The 24,822-nt window shown below is 42.7% G+C and overlaps 1 protein-coding gene, 1 long non-coding RNA gene and 1 pseudogene across 3 annotated transcripts; 2 read left to right on the forward strand and 1 right to left on the reverse strand.

Moving 5' to 3' along the window:
* The first annotated feature begins 72 nt into the window (after window positions 1-72).
* Window positions 73-1,509, forward strand: LOC122104794. The gene is made up of 2 exons (XR_006146984.1): window positions 73-1,230; window positions 1,448-1,509. It is a non-coding gene; the product is annotated as an uncharacterized LOC122104794 (long non-coding RNA).
* A 617-nt stretch (window positions 1,510-2,126) lies between these two features.
* LOC122104792 lies at window positions 2,127-2,975 on the reverse strand (annotated as a pseudogene).
* A 3,397-nt stretch (window positions 2,976-6,372) lies between these two features.
* LOC122104785 (solute carrier family 22 member 9-like) lies at window positions 6,373-24,159 on the forward strand. Of its 2 annotated transcripts, XM_042675717.1 has the most exons (10): window positions 6,373-7,033; window positions 9,075-9,178; window positions 13,369-13,523; window positions 13,621-13,789; window positions 16,213-16,336; window positions 18,681-18,796; window positions 19,904-20,118; window positions 21,923-22,031; window positions 23,127-23,330; window positions 24,074-24,159. In XM_042675717.1, exons 1-10 carry the CDS (start codon window positions 6,632-6,634, stop codon window positions 24,132-24,134), a joined length of 1,659 nt encoding a protein of 552 aa, XP_042531651.1. In that variant the 5' UTR covers window positions 6,373-6,631; the 3' UTR covers window positions 24,135-24,159. The 2 variants fall into 2 exon arrangements, with proteins under 2 accessions (XP_042531651.1, XP_042531652.1); XM_042675718.1 differs by lacking the exons at window positions 13,369-13,523; window positions 13,621-13,789 and having other exon boundaries at window positions 6,377-7,033.
* The last annotated feature ends 663 nt before the right edge of the window (window positions 24,160-24,822 follow it).

Consider the following 24,822-nt stretch of genomic DNA (forward strand, 5'->3'; position numbering starts at 1 on the left):
ACTACTTGTGCCACAGCTCTACTTCTGCTTTGTAGTGGTTAATTGGAGATAAGAGTCTCATGAATATAACTGCCCTGGCTGGCTTTGAACCTCAATCTTCAGATCTCAGCTCTTAAGTAGCTAGGACTGAGCCACCAGCGCCTGGCTGATTTATTTTTTGACATACAAGAAAATAAGAACCACATTTGAAATTTGGATTCTAAATTAGTATATGTAAAATGCCTATATCACAATAAGATATTTGAAGAAAACCAAAATTCATTGAAAGAAATCCTGATAGAAAATATGTTTGTATGCATCAATTCTGTTTCTGCTTGTGATATGGTTATTCAGGTTTCCATTTGCTCTGCCCTGAGAAATACCTATGAGAACACTCATGAGGGTTTTAGGCCACAGTCCCTTGGCTGTATTATTTCTGGGTGAGGTAGTACCTCAGGGCAGAAGAGTGTCCTGGAGGAAAGCTGTTGAATTCATAGTGACCAGGAGGGGTAGAGAGAGGGAAAGAGAGTGAGAGAGAGAATGAGACAATGAGGAAGAGTCCCCAAACAAAATGTACCCTTAAAAGTCACGCACAACAGGCACTGGTAGTTCACATCTGTCAGCTACTCAGGAGGCTGAGATCTGGGAATCACAGTTCAAAGCCAGCTCAGGGAGGAAAGTCCATGAGGCTCACATCTGGAGATGAGATTGGGATTAGCAACCAGAAAACCGGAAGTGGCACTGTGATTCAAAGTGGTAGAGCACTAGCCTTGCGCAAAAGAGCTCAGGGACAGTGCCTAGACCCCGAGTTCTAGTCCCACAAAAGACAAAAAAAAAAGTCACACACATACTGACCTACTTCCTCTAACAAGAGAACAAGGTTTCTACACATGAGACTTTGGAGGATATTCCAGATCCAAACTATAACAAGAAGATAGAGCAGGCTTAAAAACATGTGGATGGGGTCAAATTTTTAAAGCCACTTTTGTGACAACTTGAAAAAGTAGTTCCAAGTTAGTCACCTTTGTCACATTCACAAAGCACCTGGTATATTTTTTGTTAAAACCAATTAATACTGAATTGCTAATGTTAATATTCTTATTCCTGGTGTGCATACAGGAAAAACTCCAAATCCTGTTCTTTGGGATGGTGCAGAGGGCAAAGTGATACCTTAAGAGTGATCATTACCATTCTCCTCTTCCTTAGGTGGCTGGAGGGTATTAAATAGTTGATGCTTATAAGTGTCAAAAAGTAAATGTTAAGGGGCTGGGGAGGTGGCTCAGTGGTAGAGTGCTTGCCTTGTATGCATAAGGCCCTGGGTTCAATTCCTCAGCACCACATAAGCAGAAAAGGCTACAAGTGGCACTGTGGCTCAAGTGGTAGAGTGCTAGCCTTGAGCTAAAGAGCTCAGGAACAGTGCCCAGGCCCAGAGTTCAAGCCCCATAACCAACAACAACAACAGCAAAAGGTAAATGTTAAATACAAGGCAGATTCCAATTAACTAAAGCATTAAAAAATTATTGGTATCAACCCAAGTTAGTACCTATCCATTTCATGATTGGGGTATACCACCTGCTTGCTTTTTCTTCCAGTGGGATCTATTTCTTTGTTGTCCCAGGTCTTCTCCTGCTAGATTGCAATGTAGTCAAAGCCTTGTCTATGGAAAGTTACTTTGGAAACAAAGCCAACTCCTCTACCAAAACTCAAAGTTGCCTTTTGGGAGGGTCTCCTTCTTCCAACAAGTTACCAACTTCCTCGTGTAAGGAGAGTTACGGCTGAGCACAAGCACCCTGTGTTGGCAGGCCCATAGAGCAATGAGTGGTTAATAAAGAGTCACCTGTTTTAACGCTTTTCTCAGGTGTTCTCATCTCAACCCACAAAGACCAGTATCACAAAGGACTTATGATCAAGGCACACCTGCACGAAAACTTGGGTGATGCTTCGACTTTCATGAGGCCTCCAGAGAAGCCATGAGTCAAAGCAAGAATCCCATCTCACCTATCAGAGGCCACTAATGAACAAATTCTTCCAAGGCTAGTTCAAGGCAGTACATAGATGCTTCAGGAGAGTGGATCACAAACGATGTGGAACACATAAAAGAGCAAACATATAAAATCTAATTTTTTACAGATCTTATGATTGGGAAATTAAGATGTTTCCAGGTTTTTGTTTTCCACATTGTCTCTGAGGTCCTTCAGTTTTCTGGAGTTTTGGACCAGGGATACCAAACTCTCGCTAAAATCACTAATCCCACGATCTCTGCCAACACTCTCAAGCTCATCTAACTAAAGTTAAGGTCTGTTTGAATTTTTGCTCTCCTAATTTAGTAAGAAGGGCCTGATTAGTTCATAATTCAGTCTTATACTTGTCACTCTTCAGTTGCTTTTCTTTTGGGAGAAGCTGAAATCCTTCCTCACTATAAAGATGCATCTCCTGGCGTTTATCTTCAGGAAGCAAGCTATTTGGAGGAACCCACAAAATCAACTGCAAAAAAAACAAAAACAAAAAACACAAAAAATCAGCTGCTCCACTTTGCCAAAAAGGTTATCAAGATGTCCTCTGATGAAGCAAAGAAACTTCTCTATGCATTTACAAATTTGAACAGGGCTAAGCGATCCCCTCCCAGTTCAGAATAACCTGTGTTCAGCCACCTACATCACTTCAAATAGGTAGTCTTGAAATGCAAGTTTGTGGTATGAAGCCAAAGAATTTGGCCTCAGAGGCCACTGGATCCATAGACATTTTGGGTTAATTTACTATTGTCATTTGCAAAAAAAAAAAAAAAATCAACTATCTTGCCTTCTGAAAAGGGAGAGCATCAAATGTAGCTAAGCTACTGACTTCATGATGGACAGAAAGCAGAGAATGGACCAGAATCTCCATTATATAATGACCAAACCTCCTTCAGCAAAATACTGTCTCCTAAGTTTCTACCATATCAGAATAATGCCACCAAGTGGAAGCCGAGCCTGTAACTCGTGAGTCTTTGTAGGACACCCCTGATGAGAAGTTTGACATTCCACCCAGGACCCTAAAGTTCAGGCTTACCTCACAAGTTTATCATTGAGTCCTCATAAACAGTCCCTGTATTGCTCAAAAGTCTAAGTCTAAACTTTCCTACTGAAACGCTAGGCAAATTCTTGGCTGTGAGCCCCTTTGAAAATCAAAAAGTAAAAAGTTACATATTTCTAAGAGACCGTGGTGAGACAGGACCAACATGAACTTCCTGATTCTAAAAGGGAAGAATATGTGAACAGAAAAGAGGGATGAGCTAAAAGGTGACAGAAACAGAGCGGGGTAGACACGAACTCCTATGACTCCTTGTGCAAAAACTGGAGCACATAGTGGAATGCTGTACACTCCAAAGTCTTTCACATCCTTTATGATTCCCAGTTCTCACTGTAAACCTTAGAGTCTGCCAGCAGTGCCCTTGCTATTGCTTGAATACCATGCTTTCTTGAAATTCCCTTCACCAGATAGATTTTTATCAGTATAATAATAACAGAAAACAAATACACGACCTACTGGGGAGGGGGGGTAATTTTGTGTCAGAGTTTTTGGTCATAATCACTTGGCCTAGTTCTATTTGGCGAGTGGTGAGACCAAACATTGGCGGGAGCACATAGTGGAGAAAGCTGTGAAATTCATGGCATCCAAGAAGCAAAAAGGAGAGAAGAAAAGGCTGGGATCTCAGTATCATCATCAAGAATACAATCTCAATGACCCCACTTCCTTGATAGGTCCCACCTTCTAAAGGTTCCACCACCTCCCAGCAGCGCCATCAACTGTCAAGAACATTTAAGAGCTAAACTATAAGATGACTCAGGGGCTGGGAAGGTGGCTCAGTGGTAGAGCATTTGCCTTGCATGCATGAGGCCCTGGGTTCGATTCCTCAGCATCACATAAGCAGAAAAAAAAGCCGGAAGTGGTGCTGTGGCTCAAATGGTAGAGTGTTAGCCTTGAGCTGAAGAGCTGAGGGACAGTGCCCAGGCCCAGAGTTCAGGCCCACAACTGGACCCAAAAAAAAAAAAAGATGACTCAGAAATTGAGATACATCGGGCTGGGAAGTTGGCTCAGTGGTAGAGCGCTTGCCTTGCATGCATGAGGCCCTGGGTTTGATTCCTCAGCACCACCTAAGCAAAAAGAAAAAAAAAAGCTGGAAGTGGCACTGTGGCTCAAGTGGTAGAGCGCTAGCCTTGAGCTGAAGAGCTGAGGGACAGCGCCCAGGCCCAGAGTTCAGGCCCCACGACCGGACCCAAAAAAAAAAAAGAAATTGAGATACATGTATCAAGGTTGAGGCAGACTGAAAGAAGGTGAGATAAGCAGAAATATCAAAATTATAATAGCTAATGCATTATAAATCAAAAGCTAGTAATGTGTATCACACTGTTTGTGATACTATTATCCACAATCAATAAAGCCAAGGAGTGTGGATTGAGACCTCTGAACTGCTGAGATAAAAATAAAACCTCCTGTGAGTCCTAGAAGTGCAAAAAAAAAAAGGTGCCAGAAATGTGAAGTTGTTGCCATAACTAAATCTAAGTTGCTTAGCTGCGTTCCTCCTGTGGAGAAAATTGGAAGTGGTTGGGAAATGTCATGTAGAGAATCCCTCGACTGTGTAAACTCAGCTTAATGAGCTACTCTGGTGGGTGCCCTGAAGACCAGAATTCCAACATAAATGCAAAGGGTCTGCTTATGAGATTTCAGTTTAGAAGGATTTTATTGGGAATTGGGCCCAAAAAGGTGGAGTTTAAAGGTGATGTAGAAATTAATCTAGTAGAGGAAATTTCTAATCACCACACCATTTGGGCTGTGGTATGGTCACTGGCTGCTTTCCATCAGACTTTTAATGAAAATCAGGAGCAAAATGAAGACAGACTTGAAAAAACATAGAAAGTTAGGACTCCTATCAAGTTGGGACTAAGGAAAGCACAGTTTCTGAAGTGAATACTGCCACTGAAAGAAGTCTCTGTGATCAAGATGTGTTATAAACTGACATGTGGAATTGATGCCCTTCTGTACAAATACTTTTTTTTTTTTTTTTTGCCAGTCATGGGGCTTGAACTCTGGGCCTGGACTCTGTCCCTCAACTCTTCAGCTCAAGGCTTGCACTCTACCACTTGAGCCAAAGCACTACTTCCAGCTTTTTCTGCTTATGTGGTGCTGAGGAATCAAACTCCAGAGCCTCATGCATGCAAGACAAACACTCTACCACTGAACCACCTCCCCATCCCACAAATGCTTTTTAAAAAAAAAAATTTTTAAGAAACTTCTGTCACATGTACTCACATGATGGTAGTGTTTTTCCTCACCCTGGAATGGAGCCAATAAAATCAAGGATGATAGACAAAAACTTAGGCAACTGTGTCCCAGAATAAACACTTTATGCCTTTCATTTTTTTTTTGGGGGGGGGGTCCGGTCGTGGGGCCTGAACTCTGGGCCTCGGCGCTGTGCCTCAGCTCTTCACTCAGGGCTAGCACTCTACCACTTGAACCACAGCGCCACTTCCGGCTTTTTTCTTTTTGCTTATGTGGTGCTGAGGAATCGAACCCAGGGCCTCGAGCATGCAAGGCAAGAGCTCTACCACTGAGCCACCTTCCCAGCCCCGTCTTTCATTTGTTTATCAGGTATCTTCTTGTTCACAATGATGAGAACCCATAGCGGACTCCGTCTTCTATCCTTACATCCCATTCAATGTGTATAGGTCACACTTGTTAGGAAAATGGAGGAGAAAGAAAGGAAGCAGGCCAGACTCAATCTTCCACAGGCAAGGACTGTTTATTGAGATAGAGCAGCAAGGGGCACTGTCCTCCTGTGGGCTTAGAGACTGTGCAAAGAGCTGGGTTAAGAGTGGGGTTTTTATGAGTTCAGGCCCCATGACCAGACCCAAAAAAAAAAAAAGAAAGAAAATGAAAAAGAGAAAGGGAAGGAGGAAAAGAAGGAGGAAGGAAGGGTAAATATACCAGAGACTATGCAGTGTTCATGGACATGCAAGTCTCTAAAGAAGTCTATGGGTGGTTTCCCTAAAAAACTAAAACTAGCCGGGCGCCGGTGGCTCACGCCTGTAATCCTAGCTACTCAGGAGGCTGAGATCTGAGAATCACGGTTCAAAGCCAGCCCAGGCAGGAAAGACCGTGAGACTCCTATCTCCAATAAGCCACTAGAAAACCGGAAGTGGCGCTGTGGCTCAAGTGGTAGAGCGCTCACCTTGAGCTGAAGAGCTGAGGGCCCAGGCCCAGAGTTCAAGCCCCATGACCGACAAAAAAAAAAAAACTAAAACTAGAACTCCTTACAGTATGATCCAGCACTATCACTTCTCTGTGTATAGCCTAAAGAATCCCATAGTCAATTTACACTAGTTTGGGTACAGAAAATTTCACATCAAAGTCCACAGGTGACCAGGGTTCATCCTGTAGGAGTCAATGAACCTTTTCAGAAAAGTAAATCTTTAACAGATTGAATTATTTTAAGTATTACCAAATCTTTTTTCTTTGTGACTCTGAAGTAAAAATACAACTTACCTAACTCCAAGTATGTGGGGGAAACAAGTTCCTGGACTCTGCTGGGCCTCCCAGTGAACCAGTGCGGCCGGGATCAAGCCCCTGTAGTGAGCCTCACATTTTGCCTCCTCTTGGGAATAGTCATTATTCAATGGCCTTTCACGACCTTCTGGAGCAAGTTGGCAGCCTGGGAAGATTCCAGATCCTTCAAGTGGCTTTTCTTATGATGTGTAATTTCTTGGCCTTCATTCATGTTCTATTGGAGAACTTCACGGCTGCCGTGCCTGAGCACCGCTGCTGGGTGCGCATCCTCGACAATGACACGCTCTCTGACAATGGCACTGGGCTCCTCAGCCAGGAGGACCTCCTGAGAATCTCCATCCCACTCGACTCCAACCTCAGGCCAGAGAAGTGCCGGCGCTTTGTCCATCCCCAATGGCAGCTCCTCCACCTGAACAGCACCTTCTGGAACCTGAGTGAGGCAGAAACAGAGCCCTGTGTGGACGGCTGGGTGTATGACCGCAGCTCCTTCGTCTCCACCATCGTGACCAAGGTAGGAAGCTTCGTTTTAGAAATTAGAAAATTGTGTTTAGAAATAACACAAGTAATGGAAGTGCTCCAAACCTTTCGTCACAAGGTAGAGCCTTATTTTTTAATCTTCTAGCTTCAATATTAAATACCAGACAGAGAGATAGTTGATGAATCTGCTAAGTTCATATAGGAGGCCCCAAACTCATAGAGCTCTCATTCTTCCGAGAACCATAGCTTAAACAATTAGTGCATGGGCTTTGACACAAATGTTACACAAAGCCAATAGTATCCAGCTTGGTTTTAAATTGGAAATATCATGGATATTTTTAAGTTTCTGGTTGATCGAAACTTTGGAGGAGAAGAAGAATTTTTTTTAAGCAATAAAAAACAAAACTCAAGAGTGTGGGTGAGGGCTGGGAAGGCTGGGGAGAATCATGGAAGGAATGACATCGCTCAAGATACAACTGATTTGCTGAATTGCAGCCCTCTGTACAATTGTTTAAAGATAATTTTCAAAAATAAATTTTAAAAAGGACGTAATAGATGAATATGATTACAGTACATTATATGCACATACAGAAATACCACAGCTTTTTCATTTTGTATTATTAATCCACATTTATAAACTATAGAGAAGGATACAAGGATTTGAACCTAGGATTTTGTACTACCTATAGAGAGCTGTTGTACTATCTGAACCATGCCCCAAGCCCTTGTGGCTTTAGAGTTTTTTTTTTTGTTTGTTTTTGTTTTTTTATCAGTACTATGGTTTCACCTCAAGTCTCTAACTCTTTTTTTTTTGTCGGCCATGGGGCTTGAACTCTGGGCCTGGGTGCTGTCACTCAGCTCTTCAGCTCAAGGCGAGCACTCTACCACTTGAGCTACAGCGCCACTTCCAGTTTTCTGGTGGTTTATTGGAGATAGGAGTCTCACGGTCTCTCCTGCCCGGGCTGGCTTTGAACCACGATCCTCAGATCTCAGCCTCCTGAGTAGCTAGGATTACAGGCGTGAGCCACCAGCGCCTGGCAAAGTCTGTAACTCTTGTTCAACATTCCTTCTGATCGCTGGTGTTCACTTGAGCCACACCTCCATTCTAGAATTTTGCTAGAGAGTTGAAGATGGATTTTTTTTTTTTTTAGCCTAGGCTGGCTTCAAACCATGATTTTCTCATCTCAACCTACTAAGTATCTAGGATTTCAGATGTGAGCCACCATTACCCAGATAGTATCTTGCCTTTATTTCCAGGCTAGACTGGTCTGAATTCTATTTACATTTCACACACAGCTTGGATGACAAACATACCCCTACGTTCCCAGCTTTTTCTTGGTTGAGGGGGGAGGGTCTTGTGAACTTTTGGGCTGGTCCGGCCTCAAACTGCAATTCTCTCTTTCTCTATCACATACTTCGTGTTAGAAGAATGAGCCACAATAACCAGCTAATAACAAAAGTAATTTTAAAAAGAAAAAAAAATCCATAATCCCCAGACTCTACAGACAGTAGAGTCCTATGAGTCTGCATGATAATGAGGACTTATACATTGTTTTATTAGTAGTATCATTAAGTAGTTGTACACAAGTGTTTCAATTCAACATGTCAGTTTATGAGTTCCATGAATCTTGTTCAGTGTCCCCCCTTTCATCCTTCACTTCTGTCTGTATGACCATGTTTGAAAACTTCCCATTGGGGTTAAATAGTCATCAGCCTGGCACTAGGTCAATGCTTGTAATCCTATCTACTCTGGAGTCTGGGAACAACAGGCTTGTCAGTGAAGACCAGCACAGACAGCCAGAAAAGTTCACAAGGCTCTATCTAGATAAATAACTAGTCAAAAGCAACAGAATCAGAGGCGTGACTCAAGTGGTAGAGAACCATCCTAGCAAGCAAACCCGGGTACCACTGAGGTAGAAATCAGATAATGATGAAAAGGGAAGCTATAGAAGATGGCAAGAGCCAGATATAATAAAACACGTAAGTTAATGAAACGCATAGGTTGTGTTTAGGGATTTCAATCAGGTACACTGAAGGGTTATAAACTGTCCTGTGTTGGTTTCCTTCTCTTCCAGTGGGACCTGGTGTGTGACTCTCAGTCACTAATTTCAGTAGCTAAATTCCTATTCATGGCTGGAATGCTAACAGGAAGCATACTCTATGGCCGTTTATCAGACAAGTAAGTGTATCTGATCCTCAGTTCTATGAGTGGGTATTTTCACCAGCCTGTGAGTGACTTGCTCATCCATGGTAGTTGGTGCCAATTATCCTTCCCTGGGTGTGTATACCTTTGCCGCTGGGGAAAGACAAACACACATGGAAATATTCCTGGCCTGTGTCAAGAGTGCTATTTTTAGAAGATTGAATCCTGTGTGAAGAAATGAAATGTCATCCCCGCAAGGCATGGGGGTGTTTGTAGAAAGGGTTTAGAGAGAAGTTGCTACTACTTAAAGTTTTTTTTAAGATGACAGTTAACTGTGGTAATGAGGCCAAAAATGTATCACCGCATCAGGCTGATTCTATTTGAATGCACAGAACTGAAAAATAGCTTGATCACTCTTGACCAGGAATACTATGCTCAGTCCCTCCCAGACACTGCACTGAATGCCCATGGTGCCCAGGGAATGGGCATTATCTTAATCATCCAGATATGATGGATGGAATAGCCAATTAGACCATTGAGGCCATAGACTTGCATACATTAGTGGTGTATCGGGAAGTCACATCATCCTCTTTATTTTTGCTTTAGTCAAAGCAATATTTTGTGAGCAAATATACACAGATTGTATTACATACGCCTTTTTATTTTTTACTTAATGTCATTAAGATTTTTTAGCATACATTACTTGTCTAAGGAGGGTTCCCAATTACAATTTCCATACTATACGTATACAATGTATGTCCAATTAAACAAATCCTCTCTATCACTCTCCATTATCCAACTCTTGTTTTTCATGCAATCTAGGTACCTGTTAAGGATATCAATATGTAAGAAGGATTATGGATGGGGAAAAAGTGGTAGAAAAAAATGTGAGAGAACAGTTCTAATTACATGTTCTTTTTTTTCCATTTACTTTCAATTAGCCAATGAACTATGCTCAAATTTGGGTCTTTGTGTTGTAGTTCCATCTAATAATTTCTACCTTCTCATTAGAGATTTTAGTCCATTCATATATGATATAATTTCTGATATGGTTGTATTTGCTCTATCATTTTGCTTGTATTTTGATTTACTAAACTTCTCCTATATTCTGCTTTTTTTTTTTCATTTTGGAGGGGAATAATTAGAATATAGGATATTTTTATTTTGATTCCTTTGTTGGTTTTTTAACCACTCTTGATCACATAGACTTTCAGTAATTTATCATTAACTTTTTTTTTTGCCAGTCGTGCGGCCTGAACTCTGGGCCTGGGTGCTGTCCCTCAGCTCTTCAGCTCAAGGCGAGTGCTCTACTACTTGAGCCACAGCGCCACTTCCGGCTTTTTTCTTTTTGCTTATGTGGTGCTGAGGAATTGAACCCAGGGCCTCAGGCATGCAAGGCAAGCACTCTACCACTGAGCCACCTTCCCAGCCCTATCATTAACTTTTTATAGTTAACAATGTACTTTAAGCATATAAAAACATGTTTTGAATGTAGGAAATGGAAAACTCTCCTTTCACTATAGGAGGATCATAAAACAAGTAGAAATGGTATAAATTTATGTTGGTGACCTGAAAAACTGCCAACAAATTACAGCAACCAAGTGAATGTCAAGTTAAAAGTAGGGGGAGGGGACTCATCCTCAAATTGGGGGGGGGGGGAATGCTGTGGTATCTTTTCCTTAAGCTTGTCAAGCCGCATCCTAGCCCAGTAACAATCCTTGGTCTTGAAGTATCAGCTCAGACCCAGTTCCTTCCTCCAAATATGAACAAGAGATCTTATTTGCAATTGCTATGCACATGTATTCTAACTTGAGAGACATCTGAAGGAATGACACCAAACATCTAGTCCTGTTTAGAAAGAATTGGGTCCTAAGCATCAGTGTATCAGGCAATACTCCTAAAAGTTGTGTGATAAATAACTTCCCACAAGCACCAAAGGCAAGAGATTTGGAGGGAAGATAGGTAACACCTGATGGCCAAAGGAAAGGCTTGAGTGACACTTTCTGGGGAATTAAGGTATTCAAGGGTCATTAGAGCCGGGCACCAGTGACTCACACCTGTAATCCTAGCTATTCAAGATCCTCTCAATCTGAGGATCATGCTTCAAAGCCAGCCTGGGTAGGAAAGTCTGTGAGACGTTATCTCCAATACACCACCAAAAAACTGAAAGTGGGACTGTGATTCAAGTGGGAGAGCAACAGACTTGAGCTCAAAAGCTCAAGGACAGTGCCCAGGATTTGAGTTCAAGCCCCAGGACTGGCACACACAAAAAAGTCATCAGAGTTAAGCAGGAATGCAGAGCGTCATATGTATGGCCATATAAGGCGCATATTCATAAAAACACTGAGCCTTTTAACTTTGTACATCAGGATGAGCTCTAGCCTCAGAGCAAAATAAGTTGAGCCTTGAAGGAGTATCACAGAAAAAAAGTCAAGATGCAAAAAACTGGAAGATCTTCTGGCATTCAAAAAGTATGTGTTAGAACATTAGAAAAAAACTGATATAAAAGAACAGAGGTTTCAGCGCTGGCGCATGACGAAGGTAGTCTTTGGGCTGGAGATATAGAGCTCAAGAGTAGAGATTTTACCTCACAAGTGAGGGCCTAGCTTTGATCCCCAGCAGTCAAAAAAAAAAAAAATAGGATAGACAACCAGAACTGGCGCTGTGGCTCAAGGGGTAGAGTGCTCGCCTTGAGCTGAAGAGCGCAGAGACAGCGCCCAAGCCCAGTGTTCAAGCTCCATGACCAACCAAAAAAAAAAGTCAGAAAATCCAGCTAACTATAAAGAATCTTAATTCAAGAACTTCCACATTATGGTCCTCAAGTGACCGGATTTACAAAAGCATGAAATTATGAAAAGAAAAAAGGAAATACGATTCATTCAAAGAGCAAATACCACTGCAACAATCTCCAAGCAAACCCAAACACTTAATAGGCAAACACATTAGAAGAAATGTCTTAAATATGCTTCAAAAATGAACGAAAACATGGACAATAACTAAGAGAAATAGAAAGTAATATATTTTTAAATGATAATATCAAAAAAGATAAGAATTATTTTAATAAAAGAGCTAACCAGAGATCTAGAGATGAAAACTGCAATCACAGAATTGAAATTTTGACTATGGAGATTCAACAGAAGATGGGAACAAACAAGCACAGGCATCAGTCACTAAGGGCTGGAGTCGTGGGCCAAGAACACATGCCCAGCAGGCTCAGATTTCAGTACCACACAACAAAAGTTAGTGAATTGAAAAGCATTCATTCCCGTAATCCTGTATACTAGGAGGCTGAGAACTAAAATTCTCAGTTTGAGTCGGGCACCCGTGGCTCACCCCTGTAAATCCTAGCTACTCAGGAGGCTGAGACCTGAGGATCTTGTTCAAAGCCAGCCCAGGCAGGGAAGTCCATGAGACTCTTATCTCCAATAAACCACCAGAAAACCACAAGTGGCACTGTGGCTCAAGTGGTAGAGCGCTTGCCTTGAGCTGAAGAGCTGAGGGACAGCGCCCAGGCCCAGAGTTCAAGCCCCATGACAGACAAAAAAAAAAAAAAAAAAGAATCAGTTTGAAGGTTGCTAGCAGGAAAAGTCCATAAGATCTTCATCTCCATTTTGCCAGAACAAAGCCAGAAATGAGCTGTGGCTTGAGTGAAAAAGCTAAGGACTGCAACCAGGCCCTAAGTCCAAGTCCCAGTACCAGTACAGAAAAGAAGGAAGGGAAGGGAAAAGGAGGGAAGGGGAAGGAAGGGGAGGGAGAAGAGGAAGGAAGGAAGGAAGGAAGGAAGGAAGGAAGGAAGGAAGGAAGGAAGGAAGGAAGGAAGGAAGGAAGGAAGGAAGGGAGGGAGGGAGGAAAGGAGGGAGGAAGGGAAGGAGGGAGGGAGGGAGGGAGGGAGAAGGAGATTACAACATAAATCATCTAGTCTAGGAGATAATTCCTCCACACACAGCCCTACCCCTACCCCCTGTACCCTCCACTCCAGGTATAGGGCTTGAACTCAGGGACAGTGCCCAGGCCCCAGATTGCCAGGCAAACCATTTGTGGAAAAGCAGCTTTAAAACCTCCCATCTCTGTTTCCAGACACAGAGCTGCTTGTGTGTACAGAGCTGTTATTGAGGATATCTGCTGCTAGTTATTTGATTCTCAATCACTTCAGTGCCCTTCTTTTTGTGCTAATTAACACAGATGCCTTTATTGTTTCCATAATCTAGTCTTTTCCTTTCTCTTAGGTTTGGGAGGAGGTTAGTTATCGTGAGTTGTTTGTTGACACTGACTGTTTTTGAAATGTGTGCAGCCTTTGCTCCTAACTTCATAGCTTACTGCTTCCTGCGCTCCCTGGTTGGGACATCAACCTCCGGCCTCATGACAATTGTCCCTATGCTCCGTAAGTCAAACCTTCCATCCTGGACACTGACCTTGAATCTGACCTTTGATATTCCATCTTTATTTGATGTCAAGATGTGATTCATGTTGTCTCTCAGTTATAGAGTGGATAAAGCCCCAATTCCAAGCCCTGGGAATAGCATTGGCAGTTTGTGCCACTAGTATTGGACAGATAGTCCTGGGCAGCGTGGCTTTTCTTATTCGCAATTGGTACATCCTCCAGCTGGTGATATCAGTACCAATGTTTCTCTTACTTATGTCTAAAAGGTATGAACTTCCTTTCTTTGTCTTATGGGGTTTTGTGATAAGGATGTTGATGGAACTAGGAAACAAGAACTTCATCTGATCCTTAAGCAATACCTGATCAATATGGGCCCAATACGTGTCTATGTATCATTTTAAAAGCAGACCAACTAGAGCTGTCATGTGAAAATCAAAACAATGAAGCAAATCTCAATGTAAGATAACCAACAAAGGGCTGGGAAGGTGGCTCAGTGGTAGAGCGCTTGCCTTGCATGCCTGAGGCCCTGGGTTCGATTCCTCAGCACCACATAAGCAGGAAAAGGAAAAGCCGGAAGTGGCGCTGTGGCTCAAGTGGTAGAGCACTAGCCTTGAGCTGAAGAGCTGAAGGACAGCGCCCAGGCCCAGAGTTCAGGCCCCACAACCGGACCCCCCCCAAAAAAAGAATGACATTGGTCAAGAAGCATTGTACTCATAACCTGATTTCTAGACTTGAAACTCTATAGAACAACTACCTAATTAAAATAGTAGATATGTAAATATATAATTAATATTAACACTTAACTAAGTGCACTCTAAGTAGCCCCAAAAATAGACTCCAGCAATGTACCCTCTCCCGTTTTCCTCGATCTTTCTAACTGCCCTTGCTAGTACATTTTCATTGGTAAGATGATAAGAGGAAGTGTTTCCCTTCACAGAGAAAAACATTTTGAAGATTAAATTGCATCTTCCATATGGCTTTGCAAGGAAATACTCAGTGGAGAATATTTTAGTGATTTTCATTTTGGAAGTGATACACATGAGAAACAGAAGAAAATTACCGCCAGACCCATTCAGCGAAAGAGCAGCACAGGTTCCCCTATTTAAAATTTGGGTCAAATTGGACAGTTTACATCTATTGTGTGGATCCTCCCTTTTGTTCCTCAAGAAGGAATATGCTGTACTTCAACAAGGTCAAGTCATCGTGAGATTATTGGCTTAGAAATAACTTCCAGAAAGCCAGGCGCTGATGGCTCATACCTGTAATCCTAGCCAGTCAGGAGGCTGAGGATCACAGCTTGAAGTCAACCCAGACAGTAAAGTCCTTGAGACTCTGATCTCCAATGAACCACCAGAAGTAGAGCTGTAGCTCAAAGTAGTAGAGAAATTGCCTTGAGTAGAAAAGCTCGGGTACAGCACCCGGGCCCTGAGTTCAATCACCACGACCAAAAAAGAACTTCCAGAGAAACAATTACGATCTAATATAGTGACATGAGTTAGGACAAGCAGAATATACCTCTGGTAGAATTATCTAGTACATCATTTAATCCTCATAACAAATCTACCAACTTTGTGACCTTGCTGTCCCATTACACAGACAAAAAAAATCTAAGATTTTTGCTTGCTCTCGTAGCCAGATACCTCCCAACTGCTAGGAACAGAAGTGATTTCCAGTCCATCATCTAACAATGTACAAAAATAATTTGTAGGTTCTTTTTTATTATTATTTTGTTGTTGTTGTTGTTGTTGGTCGTGGGGCTTGAATTCTGGGCCTGGGCACTGTCCCTCAGCTCTTCAGTTCAAGGCTAGTGCTCTACCACTTGAGCCATAGCACCACTTCTGGCTTTTTCTATTTGTGTGGTGCTGAGGAATTGAACCCAGGACCTCATGAATACCACGCAAGCACTCTACCACTGAGCCACCTTCCCAGCCCCTATTATTATTTAATTTTTATTATTATTATAAAGGTGGTGTACAGAGGGGTTACAGTTATATAAGTCAGGTAAAGAGTACATTTCCTTTTGGACAATGTCACCCCTTCCCTTAGTCTCTCCCAGTTTTTCCCTCCTGTCTCGACCTACATGTTGTCCAGTTCATTTTCTACATAGTGTGTAGTGAGTACCACTGCTGCATTTGTGCCTCCACATCTATGTCCCCGCCTTACCCTCCCAAGGACAGAGATAAACAAACAAGACAAAAAGGTTGTTGCTACTAACTAATAAACCTCTAGCTTCTATTTCCTGGAGTTCATTTCAATATGTAGGATCAGATGCACATAGGTTTTTGTGCCTTTTTTCTCCTAACCTAAGAGTATCCTCCTTTGGTCTCCCTGTGTGGGAGGTTCTTATTTCAGAAAAAAAGAAGGCAGAATTGGTTCACTTATAACTATGAATGTTTATGTTTTTGCTCCTGCAAGGAAGTTGGTAAAGTCTATACCAATAGGTGTCCCTCAGACTCCAGCTCCTGATCTCCATAGTAAATTTGTATCCAACTCTGATAGGAGCCCAAGACCTTTGCAGATCTCTGTTCCATTTCCTCGTTATGGTAACAAACAACATAAAGTGATACTTCCTGATGTAACTGAGAAAGTGATGGATTTGATATTAAAGAGAAATGGAGCCCACAGGTTAAAGGTAATGGGGAAATGAGCAGGTAAGAGTTGGCTGCACTTCCATGGCGTCTTTGATCAGGTGTCTGGCAGAGTCTGCTCGGTGGCTGATTATCACCAACAAACCCCAGGAAGCCTTAAAGGAGCTGTGGAGAGCTGCGCGCATAAATGGAGTGAAGAATTATAGAGACACGCTAACTGTGGAGGTGAGTGGGATGGACAGCAGCCGTTACGAGATAGAGGAAAGACTTAACCTCTCTCTCTCCCTCTCTCCTCTCCCTCTCTCTCTCCCTCTCTCCTCTCCCCCTCTCTCTCTCTCTCTCTCTGTCTCTCTCTCTCTCTCTCTCTCTCTCACACACACACACACATATGTATTACTTGGTGTCCAGAAGCTCAATGTACTATCAGTAAAGAATACTGGACATGTATTTTATTCCAAAGAAACAACGTTTGATTCTTTTTTTCTTCCTTTTGCTCCAAAAATTCCAGCACAGGATTATAGGCTTTATATTTATTTCATTGTTTATTAATTGATAGGTAATGTTGTTTTGTTACAACAACATGTTTAGAAACGTGTGTGTGTGTGTGTAGATTTATATGGTGGGATGGTCAAATCTAGCTAATTAAATTCGTTCCCTCACATATCCTTTTTGTGGTGAGACACAGAACACCACTTCTTTTACATTTGCTAAGAGCACAGTAATTGACATTGGAAACAGTCATATGCTGTAGAAGGGTCTCCTTGGAACTGACTCTTCCTGTCTCACTATAAGTATGCATCCTTTGACCAAGTTCTCCCTCATACTCCCTTCATGACTCCAGGCTTTGGTAACTTCCAGCATATTCCACCCCCCGTGAAGTCAATATTTTTAGATTTCACAGATGAGTGTGACATCTTGTGGCAGTTTATCTTTCTGTGTCTGGTTTGTTTCACTTAACATAATGTCATTCCTGTCACTTAGCCATAAGGTGTGTACATGCTGCCCCCCCCCCCCGCCATGATTTCATCCTTGATTTTCACATTTTTATTAGCATACATTAGTTGTACACAAGGGCTTCATTGTCGCTTTCCATGCATGCGTAGTGTACCCCACCAATCACACACGTCTCCACACTCCTTCAATACCCCCACTTCTTCAATGTATACATGTAGGTAAAGTGCTCCCACCACAGCCACTCTCCTTCACCCTCCTTGTTAGCCCCTCCCCCTCCCACAGGGCCGCCCCTGAACAGGACCTGTTTTACACCCATCTCATTTGCTTCTAAGTGTATGTTGGTTGCTCAAAGGTGACCCCTCATGGCATTTCAAACATGCATATGTTGTATTTCAATCACATGAATCCTCTCTGTCCTCTTACCTCTCCCCTTAACTCTCTAATTCAACAGCTTACAGTGAGTTTCGTTATGCCATCTTCACACAGAGACATAATGTATTTTGATTTTCTTCACTTTATCATTCTTCTTATCCTTCCTTGACACCCTAATGCCCTCAAATAGTCCTACAAATTACAAACATGATCTATGAGTACATATGTGTGCATAGATAAACATTGATACATGTGTGTATCTATGTATATGTATATACATATATTTTATATGTGCATATGTATATATTATATAGATACATACACATACATGTGTGTATATATGTATATCATTTAGGTCTCTCTTCCACATATGAAGGAAAATATACTTAAATTGGAAATTGTGTGCAAAGTAATTAAGGACCAGCTTTGGACTGTGTAGTTAATGGAGTCTGCCCTGTTGTAATACAGACAATCCAAGATCTTCATGTTTTATAAGATGGAAATCATTTCTGGCACTTAAACATTTGGGTGAAAATTGTTCCGTTTTCTGGGTATGCTATAACTGAAAAAATCAAATGTTTTCTGTGATCCTGTTAAACAGACATGGGCAACATCTCTGGTTAGTTCAAGGCTCAGAAATCAATGACATGGAGTTGTATTCAGTCCCCCAGTTGAAAGCCTTCTTGAAGTGATTACCTCTCCCTGTAAGCCACACACAATTCTCATGATTGGGTGTGAAGCAGGAACTTTGGAGTTTGTTTGTTTTTTTGTTTGGTTGGTCCTGGGGCTTGAACTCTGGGCCTGGGTGCTTTCCCTGATCTCTTTTACTCATGGCTAACACGCTACCACTTTGAGCCATAGCTCTATTCTGGTTTTAGAGTGGTTCATTGGAGATGAGTCTCACAGACTTTCCTGCCCAGACTGGCTTTTGAACCATGATCCTAGGATTTCAGCCTCCTGAGTAGCTAGGATTATAGTTGTGAGCCACCAGCTGACATTTTCTTTGTAGCTAGATAAACAAACCTATACTCTCTTTTCTTCTCTATTGTCTCCTGGTCATTTGACTTTGTGACAGAATTTACTGTGTTCACATTTTACACCAATTGTATGACTCTTCAATGTCTATACATCCCACTGGGCAGAAATAATAGTCACCAATCTTGTCCACCATGGGTGCCTGGTTCCCTACAGTGTCCACCATTTTGAGACAATTTCAAGTTTGTTGTTGTGATGGTCATCGCAGGTTTTGAGATCCACCATGAAGGAGGAGCTGGAGGCCGCACAGATGAAATGTGCTCTGAGTGATTTGTTCTACAACCTCAACCTGTGTAAGCGGATCTGTCTCCTGTGTTTTACGAGGTGGGCCTCACACAGTTCCTATGAGAACAGCAGAGAGGGAACGCTATGTCTCCCTTCCAAGGGTACAATATGTATCGCTTGGGTTAGAGGTGGTGAGAGGGTTGTGGGTTTTTTTTTTTTTTTTGGGGGGGGGGGGGGCGTTGTCAGTCATGGGGCTTGAACTCTGGGCTTGGGCGGTGTCCCTGTGCTCCTCAGCTCAAGGCGAGCACTCTACTGCTTGAGCCACAGCGCCACTTCTGGTTTTCTGGTGGTTAATTGGAGAAAAGAGTCTCACAGACTTTCCTGCCTGGGCTGGCTTTGAACTGTGATCCTCAGATCTCAGCCTCCTAAGTAGCTAGGATTATAGGTATGAGCCAATGGAGCCCAGCGGTGAGAGGGTTTTGAAGCACTGACACAGAATTCACTATGCTGATTTTTCTGGATCACCAGCAATCAATTCTAAGAACTACAATTAAGGTGTAGACCATGATAGCTTTGTTGTTTGTGTCCACTGTAATGAAGGCAAAAATAGCAAAGGAAAAGTAAGTACGGCTCAACAAATACTTCCATATGTAAATAACCATCAGTAAGATCAAAATCAGATCAAATGTATCCTCCACAATACATGTTCCCCCTCAAAACAACAAAACCATAACAATGAGAACCTCATTATCATATAACCATTGTATGGCAAACCTAACATTACTACTTATAAAGGAACATTCATATAAGGATATACATTTATATATACATACATTTGAGTGTGTGTGTGTGTGTGTGTGTGTGTGTGTGTGTGTGTCCCTTCATCTGTCCAATGGTCCTGAGTCTTGGACTCAAGGCCTGAGCATGTCTATGAGCTTTTGTGCTCAAAGCTATCACTTGAGCCAAAGTCGCACATCCAGCTTTTTGGTAGTTAACTAGAGATAAGAGGCTCACAGACTCTTATCTAAGCCTGGACTGGCTTAGAACTGTGATTCTCAGATGTCTGCCTCCTAAGTATCTAGGGTTACTGGCACAAGCCACCAGCACCCAGCATACATTTCTATTTTAACAGCAACAGCTGGCTGCCTGGGCCAATACGACAATCAGTTGTACAATTTTAAACTTCTTTCTCTCTGTTCACTACAGATGTGCAATATGTGTGTCCTTTTTTGGCCTGTTTCTCAACCTCCAGGACTTGGGGAGTAACGTTTTCCTCCTGCAGATTCTCTTTGGTGTACTGAATTTACCAGCCAATTATGTAGCATTTCTTGCAATGAATCACCTGGGCCGTCGAATAAGTCAAGTCCTTTTCACGTCCCTGGCGGGGATATCCATTCTGGTCAACATCTTTGTGCCTCAAGGTGAGGAAAACACACAGGATAAAAAAGGAAAACGTTCTCTCCTTTCCCTCAGATCACCTCTGTAAGAAATAGACCTAAGAAAAAAAAAGAAAAGAAAAGAAATAGGCCTAAGAAGGGCACCAGTGGCTCACACCTGTACTCCTAACTACTCAAGAGACTGAGATCTGAGGATTGCCGTTCCAAGCCAGCCCAGGCAGGGAAGTCTCTGAGCCTCTTATCTTCACTAAACCACCAAAAAAGCCAGAAGTGGAGCTGTGGCTCAAGTGGCAGAGCTCTAGCCTTGAACAAAAAGCTCAGGGACAGCATCTAAGTCCAGAGTTCATGCCCCAGGACCCATACCAAGAAAAGAAAACAAAGAAGAAAGAGCCAGGAGGCTGAGATCTGAGGATCGAGGTTCAAAGTCAGTCTGGGCAGGAAAATTCATGAGATTCTTTTTTTTTTTTTTTTTTTTGGGGGGGGGTCTGGTCATGGGGCTTTAGCTCTGGGCCTGGGCGCTGTCCCTCAGCTCTTCAGCTCAAGGCTAGTGCTCTACCACTTGAGCTACAGTACCATTTCTGGCTTTTTTCTTTTTGCTTATGTGGTGCTGAGGAATCCAACTTAGGGCCTCATGCATGCAAGGCAAGCGCTCTACCACTGAGCCACCCTTCCAGCCCAAGTTCGTGAGATTCTTATCTCCAATTAACCACAAGAAAACAGGAAGTGGTGCCATGGCTCAAGTGGTAGAGTGCTCACCTTGAGCTGAAGAGCTCAAAGACAGGGCTCAGGCCCAGAGTTCAAGCCCCACAACTGACAAAAAAAAATAAATAAATAGGACAAATTGCTGTCTAAAATTTATGTTAGTCACACGTGTCAAAGCAGATGGGTAGAGTCTAGCATGCTGGCATTTCCTCTGTCCAGCTTTATCTTGTTACTCCAGCTTTAGGTACAAATTTACTTCCTGAATTCTTTGTGTGTCCACTCATGGGTCTCCTTTTTAGGTCAACACAAATGCAACCCTGGTTTCTGGAATTATCTTGACATGAAAAAACAAAGCTGGACACCAATGGTCCATGCCTGTTATCCTAGCAACTCTGAAGGCTGAGATCTGAGGATCACAGTTCAAAGCCAGCAAGAAAATCTGTAAAACTTATCTCTAATTAACCACCAAAAAGCTGGAAGTGCAGCTGTGGCTCAAGTGTAGAGTGCTAGCCTTAAGCAAAGAAACTCAGGAACAGTGCTCAGGCCCTGAGTTCAAGCCCCAGGACCTGCACACATACAAAAAAAAAAAAATGAAAAAGGGCTGGGAAGGTGGCTCAGTGGTAGAGTGCTTGCTTTGTATGAATAAGGCACTGGGTTTGATTCCTCAGCACCACATAAACAGAAAAGGCTGGAAGTGGTGCTGTGGCTCAAGTGGTAGAGCGCTAGTCTTCAGCTGAAGAGCTGAGGAACAGCACCCAGGCCCAGAGTTCAGGCCCCACGACCAACAAAAAGAAAAAGGAAAGAAAAGAATAGAAAAGGACAAAAGGAAGGAAGGAAGGGAGGGAGGGAGGGAGGGAAGGAAGGAAAAGATAGTGAAGTTCTGAATATCTCACTCCATCTTTATCCAGGAGCAAGAAGAACGAATACATTTATTTAGAACCTTTGCTTTACCATTATCAAAATAAGCAGATGTCTCGTGTCTTACCTTATTAGCCGCTGCAAGAACTGCTTCTATATAGCTTCTCTACTATGTATATTATACTTGTGCCCACTCCAATAAGGGTGATGCGAATGCGGATTCCAGCAGCTGGGACTTCCTGACTCTCCTGGTTCTTCCTCTCTCCAGAAATGCTGACCCTGCGCCTGATTCTGTCAACTTTAGGAGGATGCCTTCTGTATGCTTCCATTACTTGTTGTCTGACGCATTCAAATGAACTACTCCCCACCGTAATCAGGTACAGAACCTCGTGTGTTTCCTGTTAGGATCCAAACGCCTTTCTCAGATCATGGATTCATCGAAGGAAGAAAACTAGTACTGGGTAGTTAGCAAACGCAATCAGTTGTGGTTGGTGTTTTTTCATTGCTATGATAAAGGTGATATGGAATGATTATAGTAAGGTAAGGAGCACATTTCTTTTTGGACAATGTCACCCCTCTCCCACTCTCTCCCAGTTTCTCCTTCCTGTCTCTACCTGCTGAATTTGTTTGCCCTTTGTCGCTCCATTTCTGTGCCTTCCCTTGTGATTTTTCTAAAAAATATGATAGCCCAAGTTTCCAAATACTTTTCTGGTGTTAAGTCCACTTACATACCATTAATATACATCTCTTATTATCGTATGAGGCACTAATAAGGTAGGAGCTAGGAGTGATATAGTATTTTTTAAATGACAAAGAATTTTCAGCCGGGTGCTGGTAGCTTACATCTGTCATCCTAGCTACTGAGGAGGCTGAGATCTGAGGATCATGGCTCAAAGTGAGCCTGAGCAAGAAAGTCCGTAAGACTCTTTATCTTCAATTAGTCACCAAAAAAAGCCAGAAATGGAGCTGTGGTTCAAATGGTAGAGTACTAGTCTTGAGCAAAAAATAATTCGGAGACAGCACCCAGTCCCTGAGTTCAAGCCCCAGGACCAGCACACAAAAAAGTCTCTCAACTTAAGAAAATATGCTAGCAAATAAGGGAGCATATTTCAAATGCACAATTGTATTCTAAGCATTCTGATTCTAAATACTTAGTTGTGATATCTCTCATGATTGATGCAAATTGGTAAGTCACAAAGTATGAGTTTGTGTTAGTTGGTGCTGGCCCTGGGGCTTGAACTCAGGACCTGGGTGCTATCCCTGAGCTCTTTTTGGTCAAAGCTAACACTCTGCCCCTTGAGCCACAACTCCACTTCTGGCTCTTTTGTGGTTAGAGATAAGAGTCCCATGGACTTTCCTGCCCAAGCTGGCTTCGAAGAGTAATCCTCATATCTTAGCTTTCTGAGTTGCTAGGATTCCAAGCGTGAGCCCCAGGTGCCTGACTTTTATTTTTGTATTGTCTGTGCTCTAAGGGCAACAGCTTCAGGAATCATTGGGTTTACTGGGAGCATTGGGTCGGCCCTGGCTCCCCTCTTGATGATGCTGACGATATATTCTGCATCCTGGCCCTGGTTCATCTATGGAGGCTTCTCCCTCCTGGCCAGCCTTGCGGTCCTCCTCCTTCCTGAGACCAGAAACCAGCTTCTGCCTGACTCCATCCAAGACATTGAAAATGAGTGAGTAACACCAGTAGCTACCCCTACAGAAGTTGTGTGTTAATGCTCTGTGGTGAGAAGACAAAATTGAACCTGGAGCCACAGTCTCCTACGCAGGCTCAGACCCAGGCTCTCTCCAGCACTCAGTGTCTTTGGAATAGTCTCATCCTTTTTGAACAATGGCCTCATGTGTACCCTGAGACCCACACAGGCTACCTCTGTGCAGCCTGTACCAGTAAGTTTAGTGATAAACAGGAGAAAATTGGGTCTCCTCTGTCCTGCCTGCCCTCATGTGACACACACCAAACCCAGCACCCTTCCACCCAGTGAACTCATGGTACTGCCAAGTATTAAAGGCCTGAGGACTGTCTTGGTCTCTCGAGAATCTGGGAACAGAACTAAAACCCCTCTCACGTCTGGGGTGATATGTGTTGCCTTCTAGAATGAAAACCCTGAGGGGGAGGGAGGTGTAGCAAAGAGAGTGATTTTTTTTAAGTTAATAGTGGGGAAGGATTTTAAAAATATTGTATGCATCCCTTCTCTTTTCCAAAGACCCCTTTGGCCAATGCCCTAGAATTTAGGGCAGCAAAGCTACCTTTCCTAGTCCTGACCTGTGTGGGAGGCCTTTTGCTGTGTCTTCCTGGCAGAATCCACAGCTTTAACCCAAGCTGGTGGTGATCTTCACACTCTAAATTATGCATGTGTGCATGTATATTTTCATGAATGTGTTTATTGCTTTGTTAATTTCTTTGTGTTTGTCCCAGGACACAAGCCTCCAGAAAAGCAAAACAGAAAGATACTTTCATCAAGGTGACACAGTTTTAACCAATTCCAAGAACTGGCTGCTGATTAATTAAAAGGATCTTTCATAGCGACTGGTAAAGTCTGAAAAAGAGGACATTTAAAATTACAATTGGGATACTAAGTACTAAATGTAAAATCCCTATCAATGAAGCCAAGTGTTGGTGGTTCACCTCTGTAATCCCAGCTACTCAGGAGCTGAGATCTGAGGATCATAGTTCTAAACCAGCCCAGGCAGGAAGTCCATGAGACTGTTATCTCCAATAAACCAAAAAAAAAAAAAAAAAAGCTGGAAGTGGAGCTGTGGTGTAAGTAGTAGAACGCTAGACTTGAGCAAAAGAAAAGCTCAGGGACAGTGCCCAGGCCCTGAGTTCAAGCCCCAGGACTGATACACAAAAAGAAATCCCTATGACCAGGACACAAGAAAAAGTTTGAAAATAATTATAGTTCTTTAAGAAAACTAATATGAAATATCTGTGTAAATATCTAGAAACTAGCCTGGTTCTAAATGAGAAAACTGATTAAAATGTTAAAAACTGAGGCTGGAGACGTGGCTCAGTGGTAGAGGGCTTGCCTAGCATGCATGAAGCCCTGGGTTGTATTCCTTAGTACCACATAAACAGAACAAGCTGAAAGTGGAGCTGTGGCTCAAGTGGTAGAGTGATAGCTTTGAGCAAAAGAAGTTCAGGGACAGTGCCTGGGCCCTGAGTTC

The sequence above is a fragment of the Dipodomys spectabilis genome, unplaced genomic scaffold (genome assembly GCF_019054845.1).
Source record: "Dipodomys spectabilis isolate Male_0828 unplaced genomic scaffold, ASM1905484v1 ptg000030l, whole genome shotgun sequence".
Lineage (NCBI taxonomy): Eukaryota > Metazoa > Chordata > Mammalia > Rodentia > Heteromyidae > Dipodomys > Dipodomys spectabilis.